Source organism: Netta rufina (assembly GCF_964035555.1).
Source record: "Netta rufina genome assembly, chromosome: Z".
Lineage (NCBI taxonomy): Eukaryota > Metazoa > Chordata > Aves > Anseriformes > Anatidae > Netta > Netta rufina.
In genome coordinates, this window is record NC_140126.1 from 28,029,055 (window position 1) to 28,048,269 (window position 19,215).

Here is a 19,215-nt window from a genome sequence, read left to right on the forward strand (position 1 = left end):
GACTTTATGAGAAGCAACTGTTATTTCTGTGTGGCACTTCAATGAGTCAGAGGAATGCTCATTCAAGTTAAAACAGTGGCACTCTGGCAGTACTTGTGATGGAAAGTCAATGATTATTGGTAAATCCAATCACACTGTCCCTCACACTGCCCATGACAATGCCTCTAACCTATTTCAAATTTAAATGTAAGGGTTTACATAAGCATTCCTTAGGAAGACTACAGCTAAGCAGGATTATCATTTAACACTATGATAAAATTCTCAAAGCAGAAAAGGTCTAACACATTCTTTTGAAACCAAGAAAGTAATCTTACAGTTCCATTGTAAGATTTGTAACAGACAGACAAAAGCTGTAAATGTATAATTTTTCTACATGTGGATATCTCTCCAGAGACACGTGAAAAAATGGACCTCTATTTCAGAAGATAGGACCTTTGAACTTTGAAGCCTCTTTGTAAATTTAAAACAGGTGAAGAATGTAAATAGAGATCCTGTCCCTGACATAAATATTTTATCTTCATAGATATGAAATATTCACTAATTTTATTTTCTTATATAGATTAAATCTGTATAAGAAACAGTTATATGCACACCTGGTTGTGAGCTCCAGATGGAATTAAACTGATATAATGTCCTAAAATAATTCCGATGTGAAGACTGCAAGCTGTATCTTGAAAGAACAATAACAACTGTAAAAATATTTATATTTATGACTTGTGATTGAGAACAGTATTCAAACCTGTTTAACATTCTACAGAAAAGGTAGCATACAAAGATTATTTCCCAAGGAAGAGTAAAACACTTAAAACTGTGTTTAATACTTCACAGATTCCAAACACCTTGTTTTTATTCCAGTGTTGATCTGGCAAACTCTGAGAAATCGTAAGATCCTACTGCTAGATTCAAGAAGTCCAAGATAAAGAATGTACTGAGTTACTTTAGATAAAGCCAATTTTATTGACTTTGCTTATAGTCAATTTTTGTTTGCAGTCCATTGCTGTTTGTAGTCAATTTTAAGGATCTTAGTGAAATCATGGATTTAGATGGTTATTTTGGAGCCTTCACAACAGAGTAACTTCTTTGGCCCCAAACATCAAATCCTCAAGCCCATTTATGTTTATGGAATTTCTCACAGTCATCAAAGCAAATTTAAATTTGATACTCAAGCTACATGTCTGAAACAGAAAACACTTTCCCAATATGTGATCAATTTTAAAAGAAAAAGTAAACAAAACAAACAAACAAACAACAAATTACGGTCCAATAAACAGCCAGAAGACTCCACTGTGAGTATCTTTGTATCTCTCATGTATGCAAATTAGGCTGGGATTGGTTGGTTATCTTCTACCTCTAAGGAGTAGGCAAAATAGATCAGAATGCAAATTTCATAATCAAAACTTTAAGCCCGACTTATGGTGAAGAAAATGTTACAATATTTAGTAATGTTAATTTTTAACTACATGTTAAAATAATGTTAATATTTAACTGAAAATTAGATGTGTTAGTTTCTCCACTCTAAAAAGAAAAAAAAAAGAAAAAAAAAAAAAGGTAGATACTTAACATGTCTTAAAAACACTCCTGTATAAGAATGTTCCTTTCAGTGCTAAAATGTGGTATATCTATTGTTCTCCACCTATTTGAAATTTTCTTGCCTTAGTTTAAAGAGAAAGCTGTTCTCCCAAAATCTAGAACTACAATACAAAATGTGTGATGGGTTGAGATGTGCAATGGGCACGTTGTGAAGAAATATCAGGAGAAATATTTTTCACTATTAATTAACAACAATTCAAACATCCATTTAGATGTCATTAGAGGCATACCAAAACTGCAGAACTCTCTAAGTGTAGGTGAGAAAACTTAAACTTGGAAAATATCCATGTCAAACACTTGGCTCTGAGATTGCCTATAAACATAATTTACTACCATGCAGGTAAAGTTAAGACTGGGTAATTTAATGTAAATAAATTGCAGAAAACAAGACCTAAGCTCAAGCACTTAATTGTTATCCATTCCTGTTATGGAATGGTTATTCCATTACCATGTCATATCATAAAACAATGGATTCAAGCATAGAAAGCATGGCCCTAACTAGCTAGCAACAGTAACAGTTCCGCCCTTGACAAGCCCTGCTTATATTGGTCTTTTTGATGATAGAAGGATTTATGTGCAGCAGTTGTTCATATCACAAATGTCTTGATCTTTTGTGTCTATCTATTTAAATGTGATTCTGTTGATATGATTTTGCCATACCCTGAAAATGACAGACAAAAACTTTTGTAGAAAAACAAGATTTGGGCTGACCATGAATTAGAAAAACAAGACAAAAATGGATGGCAAGAGACATACCAGTCTGTATTCATATCTTTACCAGATGAAATTAATTAGAGCAGCAAACTAATTATTTGTGCACACCATTTTCATTTGCTCCCATAACGCTATTTTATTTAATTTGTAAGAATTGCAATTTACTTTACCTGAAGAAATGTGGTTTGGGAGTTTTTATATTACTTTCTTGAGTAACACAAATACGTTGTCTATCATCATTTTCTTATGATTAAATAAACATTTATGATAAACTATTTAAGACTTGGATGAATTTAAATTCCATTCCCCTGGCATTCACTCTGTGATTCCACATTCAGGATTCTTCACATATCTCTTAGCAGCTGCCACTCCACAAAATTGTGCCACTCTCTAAATGAAACAGCACTAGTGATCCATACTGTAGCTCTTAAATGATTTAATAAATGGCCTTTTTATCATCAGAAATTTCCTTTTAATTACTCTAGTATTAAGACAACACAAGTGAAAAATAATTAGTTAGCAGTTATTCATTAAAACTCACAAAAAAATAATATAATCATTTGCAGTACAGACAGAGTCTACTACTGCTCATTGTGATCATTTCTAAAATCAATAAAATAGTCCTAGAAATTAAAAAGCAGCAATATGCTTCTCATTTTCCTTACTGGCTTTGAGCTAACAGAGAACTGTTGCCAGGAGACAATATGCACCTAAGCTATGACCACTTACTCGACATGAAAACAAAATTCCTGCTATTGTAGTATACTGCAATGAAAACATTGGAGAAGTTTCATACCACACAGAGTTTTGGCTAAACATAATATTTTAATACAGTGAAAAAATTCTTATGCACAGCACACACCCTGAATTATTTACCCCTTCCTATGGGAAGCTAGATTTTATCTCCTTTGAAAGTAAGTATAAACAATGGGTTTACGCAGCTCGTGCCAGTTCCTGCAACTAGGAAAAGGGAAGTTAATAATTAAAATTAATTAATTAAATATTCATTTAATGTTGATTGGGGAGTGGAAGGGTAAAATAAAGAATTCATTCTCTGAAACATTTCCCATTGCTCAAGATAAACAGCAACTCCCCCAAAATTAGTTTTCTTTCTAAGAATAAAATTTACTGTACTTTTAGTGCAGCATTTACATATTTTGTCTAACCTACAGTATATATTGTTTTTATAATTTGCTCTTTTTTTTTTGCCCCTATGTCCATACTTTACATTTACAGACAAATTAATTTTATTCAGTCCACTCCTCTCCTAGAGGTAGAGTACACACTGCAGACTTTATGCGTACCAGCTCTATTTGCCTGAGGTACAGTGATACAGTATCTCTAAATAATGAATAAATAATGAATGAATGAATGAATGAATGAATGAATGAAATAATGAAAATATGCCAGAAAACAAACAAACAAACAAAAACCAAAAACAAACAAACAAAAAACAACAACAACAACAAACATAGAAGTAAGTCTTTTCTAGACCTATTCATGTTGGCCAGACTTCCTCTGTTTGGAGCAAGTAATTTTTGTGAGGTAGGGCTGGAATAGATTGTGTATCCATACAGACACAGTAGCAAATCATTCCTCAACTTATTCCATTCTCAGAGCTGTTTTTGAAGGGGTGATGAACCTCATAATTCCCAAAATATGTCCTTTAACGTCACAGCTGATGATGTGTTTGCTCTTTCCCTTATACCTTCTGTAACTTGTAGTCAGCTCCCCTTATATTATCAAAACATTGGCATTTGAGAGAATGTTATTATTTTTGTTGATCTTCCTGCACTACCTTGATAAAATATGGTATCATGTTATATTATACTATACTATGTAAAAATGGCAGCATCAGTATTTTTTTGTACATTGTACAAAATTTTTAGTACAGGTAACTTTAATTATAAATAGAAAGAAAGAAAAAAACTTAAGTGCAACATGAGGACTGTAATCTATTTTCCATCAGAAAAGACTTCTAAAAAATATCTCTTTCTGTCTCCTTGTCGTTACTTCATTCTTCCTTCATCAGCAATCTGTGCAATAAATCAAGTCTTGTGATCTTCTCCTTTACTAAACAGTTTAATTTTACAGGCCACAAAAAGAATCAAAGACATCCGCCTCAAAGACAGATCAGACCTTTATATGTAAAACTTATCGATCTCTATGCAAATGTGACTACTTACCTATTTAGCCACCTAACCAATTCAGACATTTTGAAATTTAATTTTTTAAAACATAGAAATGAAGTCTCCATGAAATGATGATATAACAGTGCCTTAGAAAAGGCACCATTAAACGTTGAGATAGCAGGAAAACAAAAAGTTAGGGCAATAGTGGTGAACCTCAGAGCCAACTGATATAGTGAAGAGTGTTTTGTACTCTTTAGAGTGATTGTTGATTTTTAAGATCAATAAAGTTGATGGCTGATTTTGTTTTTCTGCTGTCTACGCCAAGGTTATTGCTAGGAAAAATCAGATATATGGAACAAGGAGCTGAAAGTTCTCTGGTAAAGGGAAAATTAATTTTATTGTATGCCCTTAATAAAAATTGACTGAAGTTTATCCAGTGTAATTACTCATGCTAAAATTTAAAATTTTAAAACACATAGAAATGAAGTCTCTCTCCTCTCACCATAAACTTAACAAATTGTCATTCAAAGCAGTAGAAAATGCTGTTCATTTTGGTTGGCTCTACGTTTCAGCACTGCTGCCACATAAGGCTCAAAATCTAGATTTCATGGCTGTATATATATATATATATATATATATATATATATATTAATCATGATGGCTACATCAGTTTCAATAGGGTTCATAACAGATTCAGTTTTCTTTCTTCTTTCATGAAATATGATGCTGTGGGTCCCACAGCAACCACAGCATAAGAAAGACATTGACCTGCTAAAGCGAGTCCACAGAAGGGCCACAAAGATGATCAAAGGGCTGGAGCACCTCTCCTACAAAGATAGGGTGAGGGCTTGTTCTGCCTGGAGAAGAGGAGGAGACCTTACAGCAGACTTCCGGTACCTAAAGGGGACCTATGGAAAAGCTGGGGAGGAACACTACATTTAGAACATGAAAATTAGGTCACTATTTAAGGATGCTTACAAAGTCCCTTTAGTTTAGGCAACTCAACAACATCAACAAAAACATGAGCATCTCACATTAAGCCCTATCCTCTACTGTCTCAGTATTTAAGCAAAACAAACAACATTAATCGCCCATGCCCAAATAAACAGAATTTCAAAATATCATAGTATGCCTTAAAAACATGTAGAAAGTACACAGTGTTTGTCAGAGAAACTACCAATAAGCTTATTTTTATGTTTCTAGTTATGAAAAATGTGAATGGTAGAGCCTAAGATTTTTTCTGCTTGTTTCTTTGTTTATGACATTCTGCAACTAACTACCTAATTCATTATATGACTGACCTGAAGTCTAGCTAAGAAGACAGTTTTCTCACTGACTGCAGCATACTCAGTTCAGTCCTCTGCCTGCTGTATGAAACATGCCACAACAACAAATGATTGCTTTTGGGTTTACTAATGGCTTTTCTACACTTGGCTTCATCTTCTTGCCATAAATCAAGTCCCAAGTGACAGTAGCTTTTTGAAGAAAAAAAAAAAAAAAAAATCTGGCAACTTTTCAGCCTCTCAATTCACTTTCCTTGAAAGTCATTTTTCTGCAGGTATAATGAAGAGGATTCCCTAGATAATCTTCCTTATCTATACAGCCAAAAACCAAATAAATCTGTGTGTGAACATTAAGATAGAGGATGTCTACACAGATTTGTTTATCTTAGGAACTAGGCTGATAATGCCATCTAAGACAAGTTGATATATTTTATTAAAATAAATTACATGGTTCCAGGGAGACCTTACAGTAACCTTCCAGTACCTAAAGAGGGCCTACAGGAAGGACTCTCTCAGGGAGTATAGTCATAGGACAAAGAATAATGGTTTCCAACTAAAAAACGGTAGATTTAGATTAGACATTAGAAAGAAATTCTTTACTATGAGGGTGGTAAGGCACTGGAACAAGTTGCCCAGCGAATTTGTGGTTGGATGTGGATTTGAGCAACCTGGTCTAGTGGAAGGTGACCTTGCCCATGGCAGAGGGATTTGAACTAGATGATCTTTAGGCTCTCTTCCAACTCAAACCATTCTATGATTCTCTGTTTCTATGATTTTGTTTTGCTGTTGTTATCTTAGGTATGTCCTGGCACTGTATGTCACAAGATGCATTCAATATAATATAGGTGCTAAAATGTCACTAACTTTTTAAATTATAGCAGATCCTCTGTGGTATTTTTTTACAGAAAAACATTTTTAATGGAATAATTTAAGTCATGCTGAATTTAAGTAACACTTTTGCACATGATTTACCTGTTTCTAAGGGAAGATGAAGAAATTCCATTACTACTGAACCAGTAAATGGTAACTTTATTAACGTATCTTTGCTAAGGTTCTGAGATAAATGGGACAGTAGCAAGTCAGCAGCAGAATTACATATCAGTTTACAGCAAGTACTGTAATACCTGGAGTGAAATGTATAACAGGATTTTGTATCATGTGTACATCTCAGAGCATTCATAGAAGTTTTTTACATCTCCATGAAACCACTTAACTCACAGTTCTTTCAGCATTTTACCATATTAGTGCAAAGAAACTCCCTTTGCTTTGTTGAATCAATTAAAAGTTGTTAGTTCAGAATTTGTTTATTACTAGTGCTAGCAATCAAAATATGCATGTTTTACATGATCCATTGAATGTCACCTTCCTTTTAATGCTTATATGTTTGCCCAGAATATGTTAAATATTTTTTGGCATGTATTCTTCTCTTTTATTTTTTTGCTTCCTATGACAAGTCACTCCAAACTTAACAATCACAGCAATAAATACTATTTTCAAACCTATTGCCAGGCTAACGAAGCTGAAATATTGCATAACGTTTCTTTAATTTTTAAATTACATTTTCAGATATACATGAGAAAGCTTTCTCACTAGGCTTTTCCTGTATTTGAAGATTAGCACTTATTGCATTAAAATGAATTTAATTTTGTTACATCAGTACTATAGTCTCAACCTTGTCCTACATTTCAGTACACATTTCTGTCATCCTAATGGTGAACTTGATAAAAAACAAGCATTCACAGAAGCCAGTAGCCTGGAAAGCTAAAGATGGACCTTCTATATGAATGTCTTTTTTTTTTTTTTAGTAATTGTCTTGGTTTTATTATGCTCTATTAGGCATTTCATATAAATATTTACTATGACAACAATTAAGTTGAAACCTACCAAGCTGCTACCACCAGCAGTTACTTACAGATAATGTTGACACTGTCTGAGGTTGAGAAACTAATCATTGTGTCATCCCCTCAAACAATCTCTAGAACTTTTTTTTGTTTTGTTATTGGATTTTTTTTTTCAGTCAATATAGAATATTGACATCAAAACATTCCCTGGAATTGTGGTATGAATTTTACCTTCATATGGTGCAGTAATGACAATTACATTGCTACTAAATATCATAAGGGTGTGTTGAATTGAGTGGGTAGAACTGAGGCCACAGATTACAACTACAACATGGAATATGGCATTTGGCATTAAGTTAATGCCAGTGGTTTGATTAAGGCCTTGACTTCAGTCAAGGCAGTGGTTTCTGGCCACTGCCAGAAACGATGAAAGCTTGCATAATCTTAAACCCCAATACAGATCCAATAGGACTCTCTAAACGAGGGCAAGGACCTTGAATGTATGTGTAATAGTAATCTCAGGAAAAGTGAGTGCATTCTAAGAATTTTGGTGTCAAATATATATATAGTATAGTACTTATTTGTATATCAATTAAGATATACAAATGGTTAATTATTAACTACTCATCCTAAAATTGAATTATTTAAATTGACTTACCTTATAGACAGATAGAAAATGAAAAATAGTTAGTTTTTCTTATTTATGTGTACAGACACATAATTTTGCAATACATGGAAATCATGAACAGAATACTAAAAAACCTATCCTCATGCAGAACAGCTAGCAGTTGTGCATGTAGTTAATCCTCCGCCTTTTCCTGTGTAGAAATTCATAACATTCATGTTATGAATTCATAACATTCATAACATCATGTCTGTGAATATTTGTATATGGGTCCGTCTTTGAGGAAACAGATCAAAATGGTAACCCATTGTTTACAGCAGCTCATGGCTTTTCAGAGAAAGATTTTATTTTAATTTGATCCAATTCATTGTTACATGTTTTAATACTGGTTCTGCAAGGGTAGACTGGAAGAGGAAATATTCCTCTTCCGCCTCGTAATTCTTTGTTCTCAATGCTACATGTTCCTGACTGATTTCTGACGATTATGGGACTGTCTAGGAAAAGGGGTGAATCATCGTACATATCAGTGAGTGGTAAAAACATATAAAACAAATGTGTTTTAAAATAATTTGCTCAGGATGGCTTAGTTTGCGTTTTCGAAGCGGCTGACATATTTCCTTTTTATCAAAGATGTCTATGACACTATATGAAGTTATTATACACAAGAGTGGGAAAACCCAGATGGGAGTCATGTTAAAATTAGTCATTGAACTGTTGCCTGAAAGTATTTAACAGGTCTACATTCTTAGCCAAAACTGTCTGGTGAAGAATTATTTCAAGCTAAATAAAACTGCCCTCCTTTGTCTGGTATTATTTCAATTCCTCTTCTTAGATCACAACAACTGTCAGATCCCTGAAAAACATCCACAAGCTTTTTTTTTTTTTTTTTTTAATGTGTATTACAGATATATAGCCAGCTGACAGATTTCAAAACAATGTTTCTTGTCTTAGGACCATCCACACTGCCTTGCAAATATCAGGTATTAATCATTTTCTACAACTGTTAATATTTCAAAAATTAAAATTGATCCTGTGAATATGTACAAATGCATGAAACTGAACTAGTTAATTTTATGCCTATTGTACATAAAACATAAACTTGAGTGGATGAAATCCAGTGAAAGATGAAATTCAGTGAGGAACAGCAGGAAGAGAAAACAAAAACAAAACAAACAAAAAACAAAATAAAACAAAACAAAAAGACCTTTACAAAGGCATACCCATAGCTGTTATTACTAGTTGGTAGCAGGAAAAGTTCTTTTGTGTATTTTCATCATGCTAATAAATCTATATGTTCAAAAAAATATGTAGGTTAACAAAGAACTGAAACTTCAAGATAAAACAATATTTTCAAGATAAAACAATATTGTTTATAGGAAATAAAGTTAGGACAAATGTTTCAAAATGTTCTCATGGCTATGGATGAATACCTTTTTAAAACATCTTAAAAGGTCTTATTAATTGTCCAGACTATTAATTTTCTAAAATAATTACTCATCATTGAAATTCTTGAATACAAGGTATTGACTACTTGCCTACCAGTATTGATATTTACAATCAAGAAATTTGATATTAATTACTTTTTTTTTTTTTTTTAAGTGACTGCTCTGCATTTTAGAAGCAGCTTTCTGACTTAAAGCTTTAGCTTTATATTGTAAGAGGTTCTTTATAATAACATGGTGTGCAAAAAAAAGGAAAATATGTAGTTAGTACAAAATCAAAATTGACACTGCTACTAGTGCTACTACTACTATTACTTCTACTATTAAAGTGCTACCAAGCTATTATAAGAGTGCTGCAAAAATATGTTTGATAAATTTTCCATCTAGGAAATAGATGGAAATTGGCAGGAGAGGAAATACAAAAAGGTATTAACTATTAAAATCATAAGATTAGGCATTAACCAGAAGATCAGAAAACCTACAGCAACTATGCAGTCATTTTCATTTGTTTTAAATGACTATAAACAGCAGGTTTATAAAGAATGACACAAAAGCCCACAACAGATAATTGAAATCACTAATGTCAAATGTACATACCTAGAAATTGAACTCAATACCTTGCATCACATATTTATAGTAATAGGCTCTTATAAGTTTACTGTTTTTTACAGAATTTGTAAAGTGCAGTACTTTCTCAACCGTTACCATTAGTCACCACTATGTCCCTATACTAGAAAGGAACTGAAAACACACATATACGTTATAAGTCAGCAATGGGAAATGGATTATGCATTTCAAAATATATTTTATATATTCTGACTAATTGGTTAAAACACCTGGCCATGCCCATCTTTATAGAGATGGTAAGTCATTAAGTGTTTCAAATTATGCTGCATGGAAGGCAAGTGTTTTTGTTTGCCCTACCTACATTCCCATAGAAAAGATTTGAAAATAGTTTATAAAGTTACATCTAAATATTCCTAGTGCTCTACTACTTTCTTAGCCATTTCAAGGAATCTGCATGCTATTCAATAATATTTTTCACTCTTTTTTCCTTTTTTTTTTTTTTTTTTTTTTTAATTTAAGTTGTATTGGCTACCTTTCTGTTTGTTTCACTTTTTCTCAAAATCCTTTTGTGTGAGTGTCAAGCAGATGTGTTTTGTTACTTAATCTTCCTTGCTCAGTTCTTCAGGAGAGACTTTATAACTTAAATTGCAAAGTACTATTTTCACAGCAGGAACAACAGTCTTCCTCTTCAAAAAGAGGCATAATAAAAATAGAACTGTAATGAACATGTGGGGACTGTTAGTGTTAGGTCAGAGGTTGGACTCGACGATCTTGAGGTCTCTTCCAACCTAGAAATTCTGTGATTCTGTGTGCTAATTCTAGTCAAAAGGTGACTGTATGTAATCTGTATCGTGCTCACTGAAAGTTGAGGAAGTTTGGGAAACTCCTTTGGCTCCTCATGCAACATATGTTTGAGATAAACATCTTTCCAGTGTATGAAGTTATTACATAGGTATTTTCTTGCTTTCCCTGTTAGTCTTTATTTTACTTTCAATGGTCTGTCCTACCAGCAGCCCCCCTGGCAACAATCATTATGACTACACAGTGAACAGTCAAGTCAGGTAAACATTGGTATACAAAGCTTATACAGCTCTAGCTGGAACATGAACTAATTTTTCCTACCAGGCAGCTAATACCCCGAATATGTATAGTTCTTCCTCCCATTTGTCTAGAAATGAGAGACATCCCACAGTGCATTTTTGAACACTACAGCCGTGCCACTCCATTTGTCTAATTTCCATGCCCTCAAAGATAGCTGTCCCAGATGACAGATTACTTTAGAATAGTTCCTTCTCGTTTCAGTACTACTGGGTACAGTGAAAATACAGAAATGAGCTTCTATTATCATGGAATCTGTTGCTGGCAGCGGAAATAAAAAATGTACCTTGGATGCATTTTTTAATAGCATGGAAATGTTTATTTGACTTCTGAGAGTCTAATAAACATCATCTCTCTCAGTTATCTGTACCTCAATCTCTTTGTGTATGAATAGACAGGGAAACGCTTACAGTTCAGTAAATATTTCACTTTTTATTTTTTGCAGTAATGATTGTTTGACATTAAATCAATCACTTTCTGAAGTGCATAAGAGAGGAATATCTGCCCTAGGCACTTCCCATTTACTTTAATTCTTCCTTCCTTATACAGTGCCTGCTTCACAAAAATTCTCTACATTAGTAATTTTACTATTATCACAATACAATCAACAATAATAGAGAAAATAGTGCGCTCAGAAAACAACCTACTTTTTTTTTTTTTTTTTTTTTTTAATATACTATGTAGTCTCTCTCTTTACTTTTCAGATAACAAGCAAAAAGCAAAACAAATACCTAGGTATTCAGCTCTACTGTGCCTTCTCCACCACTGCTTAAAACCTGCACTACTCTGTGTTGCAAACATCTACTATCTGAGAAGGCAGCTGAAATTAAAATGCTTGGGGTCCACATGGTCATGGCAGAATTTCAGCTAGGAATGATAATAAGAATTCACTTTAAAAATCAAAACAAACCAACCAAACAAACAAACACAAAACAGTATTTCTTAAAATTAACATAATGGAAGTGTTGCTGATTTCTTGACTACAGCAGGACAGGGAGGTACCCTTCCTTTAGAATTTATATTTTTGCATGTGATACTTGCCAGAATGTCTATAGCCATTAAAAATGTCTGTTATCCCCCATTTGCAAGTCCAAAAAACACTATTACATGACTTTAAAAAGAAAAAGGACAGACAAACAAAAGGAAAGCCATTCTATCTGTAACGTCTGCAGAGTATGGGAAGATACTACCACTTTATTGTTTTCCATAGCCAATTGAACACTGATAATGTTGAATGAATACATCAAAATATTGTTCCAGTCATATGGTTCTCAATATGAATTTTGAAAACAAAGGCCTCCAAAAGAAATATATAGACCCTTCTTGTCTGGAAGGAGGCTTATCCTTAAAAGCCTTACTTTCTGTGAGATTGAGCATTTTCATGTAAGTGAATGTGTCCTGGAAAGCAGTTGCCTGCCTTATATAAAGAAAAACAAAACAAAACAAACGAGCAAACAAAATAGTTTTAATTTATCTAAGGCTCTTAGTCCAGGCAGTCACTATATTCATCCTAGCAAGTAAAAGTTTTTCTTGCGTTCTTATTTATTCTCGTAACAGAAAAAGTCCTAACCCTTTGGCTCTGCTATGCACGAACCTAATGAAACTAGGTAATAGTTGTAGTGAATGAAACTGCTGTTACAATATACTTCCAAAGAGAGAAAAATGTCAAGTTTGGCTCTAAAATACGTATTTATTGGCAAAAATATTTCTGTTCTGTCATGGTAAAATGTTTTATAGGCTACCCAGTTAAAATGGATTAAATTAAAACGAAACAAAACAAAAATGCATATAGGTGGATATTTTAACTCCTAGAAATATCCTAATTTCATCAACCTCACATATTAGGATAGCAGTGCTTGTGGGTTAACTGTGGGTTAACTCAGACTTCCTCTCCAAGATTTCCTTTTGTGCAAGACTGAGCACAAATGCCAACTTGGGTCTGTGATAGCACCTTTACGGAAAGATTTGAAAAACACAGAAGTTAATGTGTGTATCTTCTGCAATCCAGAGTCATACATACTCTGATGAGTAAAGTGTAAGTGGACCACAGATGCAACTCACTCCAATCTGTTTGGCATTGGATTATATCAGTTAAATCCTTTTCACACCTTTATTGTGTGTTTATTCCTACAGCAGCTATGAGCAGAGCAAATACTCTTTCGCATAAAGACATAATCAGTTGGAGTTTCTTCCACAAGGCTAGTTTTGAAGACTGTACAACATAAAGATTTGTGAAAGATTGCAAAGTAGGTTATAACAAAATTACTTATCTTCTAGGTTAGTATACGTAGGACTGAATAATCATTTGTCATGGAAATCAACAGAGTCACTGTATTTAAAGCACCTCAGAATTTTAACCCTGACAAAATTTCCTTACAATGTGATGCTACTCTGTACGGTTCTTACTTTTCTCTGTAATTCCTTTTTTTTTTTTTTTTTATTTCTCTGTTATTCCTTTTTCTGAATCTACAGTCTCAGTATGTTCATGAGCTCTTGCATATTCTCAGTTTCATATTCAATACCTAAACCTATTCCTGAGGCCAAAATATATTACATCTGTTGCAAAAGCCATAAGTATCGTGGCTGGAAACAACACATATTCTTCCAGATTTCATACATTTTAATTAGACAATCAACCTGTAATTAATTTAAATTTAAATTGACTTAAATATTTATCCTCACAAATAATAGCATTCAGTTTTCGTTCATCTGGTATTTGCATATGCATATAATAATGAACTTTTTCATACAGAATCTAATGCTAGTATTGTAAATAGCAATGAGATATCTGAGAAAGAAGTAAGTAGCAAAGACCACATATGCCTTACAATTAAATAATCAACAGGTGTAGCAAAGAAACAGATCTACAGTCAGATGGTGTTGACAATCTGCCTTTTCCAACCTTTACAGCCCTCAATAGAGATGAATGCTGTTACTTCTTTTCTACAAACCTCAACATGAGAATTTTTCTTCATTTAGGATAATATAAAAAAAAACTTGCTTGCACATTTCAAGACCAGAGAGTCTTGTAAATACATTTCATGAAATTCTGAAAGCAAAGAAAACTTCTTCCATCTGGGTTTCCTAATTGTATTATTATTATTATTATTATTAATTATTCCTTCTCTCTTTTTGCATCTCTTTTTAATTTATCGAACTTTTAATGCAGTATGAAAATATAGTTTTATGTTCATTTTCAACTGCATGGAAGCTGCACATAAACAATGTTTTCTTTATTCAAAACAATGAAGGGAAAAATGCATCTCAGAAAGTTAGGAACAAATCCATGATGCTGAACCTAATTATCAGTCTTCCCATTTTCGCTGTCTATGCCAAGAATAGTTTTTTAAAAGATAACAGAACAAACAATCTTGGCATTAGAGAGAACAACTTTAAATATTAAAAAGATTTGTTTACAACAGACTACCTCTAGGAAGTATGTATTGTTGTTCTTTGACTCCAAAAGTAAAACCAGGATTATCCACAGTGATGGAAACAGTTAATAGAAGTATAGAAATATATATATATATAGAGAGAGAGAGAGAAATCCAAACTCCAGAAAAAAAAAAAAAAAAAAAAAAGAGAGAGAAGAAGTCTTCTTGTCTCCATAAGTTTGTTGGGACAGAAGGAACAAAAAGAAAATGTGTTTAAACCGTTCAAAAAAGTTCTCTAAATTCTGTCAAGCAGACATCATCAGTTCATGTAAACAGGCCCTTAGCAGTTATTTCTGCAAAACAAATAATGCAATGTGATATCACAATGCAAAACAGTAATCTTCAGCTGTAAAAGCACCCCTCCAAACTGAAGAGTGATATTTCATAAAGTGTCTACAAATCCAGTTTCCATTTATCTCCAGCAGACAGAATGAAGCATTCAGGTCATTTGACTACTAGCACTTACTACTATACGAAGTACTTACAAAATGATAAGAAGTACTACTAGACAACAGTCTTGGAAGAACATATATATCCTCACCCCTGCAGGACAATGAAAAAATTGAATTTTCCTTTCCTATATTCAAAAAATTATTGCCAAAATAGAAAGGTAGTTCTACCTGAAAAAATAGTTCAGGTAACATGTATATTTGAAATTGAAAAAGTCCTCCCCCTCTCCTACCCCCTCTTTTTTTTTTTTTTTTTTTCTTTTGGTTTTATATGTGATAGCTTGGGGGAAAAACTTTATAGCTGTTTAATTAATCTCATCTAAATACTGTTCACGTAATTTTTCAAGGTCACTGTTAATTGGACAAATTTCAGTATAAATGCTGATCATACAAAGCTAAGCTACCCAGAGCACCACTAAAATGTAGATCAGATGCATTCATAAAACATTGTTTTTCACTCAGTAATTAATGTATGTAACCAGTTATGCACAAGACATTCCCGTTTTACTTTTTTTCTTCAGTCCACTCTGTCATACCCACATTACCAGTCTATGGTCAAAAATTGAGTATATAAGGTACTCAAGTGTTATGTGAAATAGTTATTATTTAACAGCATTAGAATTATAATAACACCCATATGAAAACAACTTCAATTAATTTTCTTGGAGTGAAACCTCCCTTTTACAATGATCTAAGAATAAGTTAGCTATGTTGAAAAAGAACTTACCACGTAAAACAGTGAGTCTTGTGGACACACTTATTTCACCAACACTGTTAGAAGCCACACACTCATAAATAGCTTCATCTCGTGGTGTGCGCAGTGGTTGTATTCTGAGAACTGATCCAGATCCATCATCAAATTCTATTACCTATAGAAGGAAACAACAGCTGTCACAGATGTTGTTACAAATGCCTATCCCTCCATTAATCTGTGCATGACCTGTCAGTATTTGTGACATGAGAGCCAGGTTCATTTTTCAAATATATGTACAAATTCAACAAAGGTGTGAATATGGGCAATGCTGTGTAACATACACTGCTCTTCAGTAAACATTCAATAGCTACTCCAAGAGAGTTTCAAGAAAGGACAGGACAAAAAAAAAAAACAACAAACAAGCGAACAAAAAAAATCCAGATGTATTCTGTAATTTAATGCTCTTTTATCCCAAAGTTGATCACCAGTCTCCCTCTATTATCTTATCTTCCGGCCTTTATATTTTTATGCCAGTTACATTAATTCGTACTGCTGCAGGCTATATTCCCAACCTGCTCACAAAGTACACTTCACTCGTGAGCTCACAAGTGGAAAAAGCTTGGCAATTTCTGAGCAGTTTAGCTATATATTCAGCCCAGAGAATGTGAGTAAATTTATCCAAAAAGTGCTCCAAAATTAGAACACATGTAGCAGTTAAAAGACTAAATAACAAGGCTAAATATTCAGGTTTAGTTTTGAAATTATAATATTTATACAAGAAATATTCATCTTTACATGCAAAGTATGAAATTATTTCCTTCATGTTTTGCAGTCACGATCACATCAGATATTGGTGAGTGCTGCAACACTCCAGATGTTGGAAAAGGCTTCCCTATAATTAAATAATAATAGTAATCTATTTATTATTTTTTTCCCTTTAATTTCTTTGTCAGTAAAATAAGTTAGTACTCAGGTCAGCGGTACTTACCAAGACTTACTAATCTTGATATGACTAATATATGACTTACTAGTCTTTTTTTTTTTATTATTTTTACAAAATAATTAATTTATGGCTATAATCACACTTGATATGCACATTAAAAAACAAAACAAAACAAAACAATACAATTTATATGCCTATTGGCATATATGTTTGAGTTGGTACAACATATTCAAATAATCCCTTAGATTTCTAGTCTTTTTGAAAGTATGAAAAAAGTACAGCGTTGGGAATTATGATTAATTTATCATGATTACCCCATTATTTTTCCATATTCATTATAGAAAATGCTCAGTTCTTATGAGTGGAAGAAGTCTAAATGGAAATATGAAAGTAATCTTTTTTTTTTTTTTTTTTTTTTTCTGAGAAAAAAACAGTTCTGTAGTCCAAGAAAATAGTAACTAGAATTCTTGATAAATTGATGTTTATGAATGAAAGGAAAATTTCACAGTCCTAAAAAGCATACAGACAGATTATTTGCATATAAAAATGACGGTATGGGATCCAAATAGTCCCAGTCATAATACTTAAAATTAATAATCATTCTTCTTTAAATACGAGTGCTGAATAATTCTAGCTGGATGACCAGCAAAAGCAATTGCAGCAGTTTGGGTTGGGAAAATATTGCCAAATTTAAGTCTCAAGTCTGGTGTCTCCAAAATACACATCATAAAATAAATTTAGTTTTCCTGTGATAAATTCTCCACAGATAGTTAATTCCTCATACTCCCACACTACGTGAAGTAGATTAAAACACAATGAAACAAAACAAAACATTAAATAAATAAAAAAGCGAAACAGAACCACCCTCTTGCCACACACACAGAATGGTGTAATATTAATATTTAAAAAAAAAAAAACACTTTTTTTTCCCCTATTCTATCTCTCTTTAACTTCCTCTTAGCAAGGCATCTCAGTAACTTAAAGTTTATTTTTCTAATTTGTATAATCAAATTTATTTGAAGCAAGAGGAGAGAAAGAATCCTCCCATATCACATTCACTCATAGCATTTAAATGAATATATATAAGCAATATAAATGAAAAATTAAAGCAAAGTCCTACAAAGGGTTGTTTTAGCCTTTAATATTAGGACTGGCGTGTCACACTCACCAACTGTTTGATCAATTATCAGTTTTAAGAATTATCCAGTGAGAAGAACATTATTCTATGATAACATTCTTCAAATAAAAACCTGTTCACTGTCAAGAGGAAGGGAATAAACAATTTGTTCTCATGTTACTAGATAAAACAATTACTTTGTACATTAAGTTCCAGCAAAAAGTTCAGATTAGACATGAGAAAAAATGTCAAGATTCACAATACTCCGTACAAGGCTATCAAGTTCATTTAAAAACTAAGTCATAATAATAACAAATAATAAATAATTAATAATAATAATAAAAAATAATTAACCCTCAGTATCTCTGGGAAAGAAGATGGATTAGATAGCCACTTGAAATCTCTTCCAACTCTATCCATTAGGCTTCTATATAGACAAGTGGTCAGGTAAAACCTTTTCATGTTCTCTACTACTAAGCAATCAAACTCAGAGAAATACTCAAAATATTAATCTAATAAATACATAAATAAAAATAAACATACCAGAAAAAAAAGGGAAAAAATCTCAGATTTTTCTTGTTTCCCAGAGATTCCTTATGTATTTTTTGAATCTTATTTCTGCTGTTACTCTGTTGTTATTCTGAGATTCTACAATGTGAATTAATGCTCTGATTTTTAATGGGAAATAAAAGTGCTTATAATGTTTATGTTCCATGTATTTTATTTGGATATTTTATAAGCATTCTGTTCAGGGGTTATAATAAAAAAAATATTTATAATAAATAAAAATAAATAAAATACTTGGCATGTGTTTTCTATTTCTTTGAAACACATTCCATCTTACCTGACTATACAGCTTGTTCTGTATTTCACTAAATGAATTTATTATTTATTTATTTATTGTGGTTGCATTCCAACATTTTAATGGAAATAAAACAGATGTATTTTTGCCTATTCTCCCTAAAACCAGGTATATAGACACACAGAAAACAATACATGAATCAAGTAAAACACCACATATTGAAAAATAAAACTCAGCCGCGGTAAACATGTACATGCCCAATCTTTCACTGTTTAAGAGTCAACTTGAATGAACATTTTGTGACCAGAATGGGATAAATTACGTAGATTTTATGATAACATTTCTATGTTAACCCCTCTATCCAAATACAGCTCTGCAAGTATTCTGTAAGGAACAAATGGTTCCTGGCACTATCAGGTCACTTTTACGTTTGATTTAAATTATTTTTTTCATATTGCAGTAAATAAACAAGCAAATAACTATA

The 19,215-nt window shown here is 32.6% G+C and overlaps 1 protein-coding gene across 1 annotated transcript in view; it reads right to left on the reverse strand.

The window, feature by feature from the left end:
- Nucleotides 1-19,215, reverse strand: part of PTPRD (protein tyrosine phosphatase receptor type D) — a gene marked incomplete at its 3' end in the record, with an annotated part of 401,990 nt that overhangs the window by 214,595 nt on the left and 168,180 nt on the right. The window contains exon 4 of the mRNA XM_084305402.1: nt 15,903-16,044. Coding sequence (XP_084161528.1) covers nt 15,903-16,044 — 142 coding nt within the window. The remainder of the gene's footprint in view (nt 1-15,902; nt 16,045-19,215) is intronic.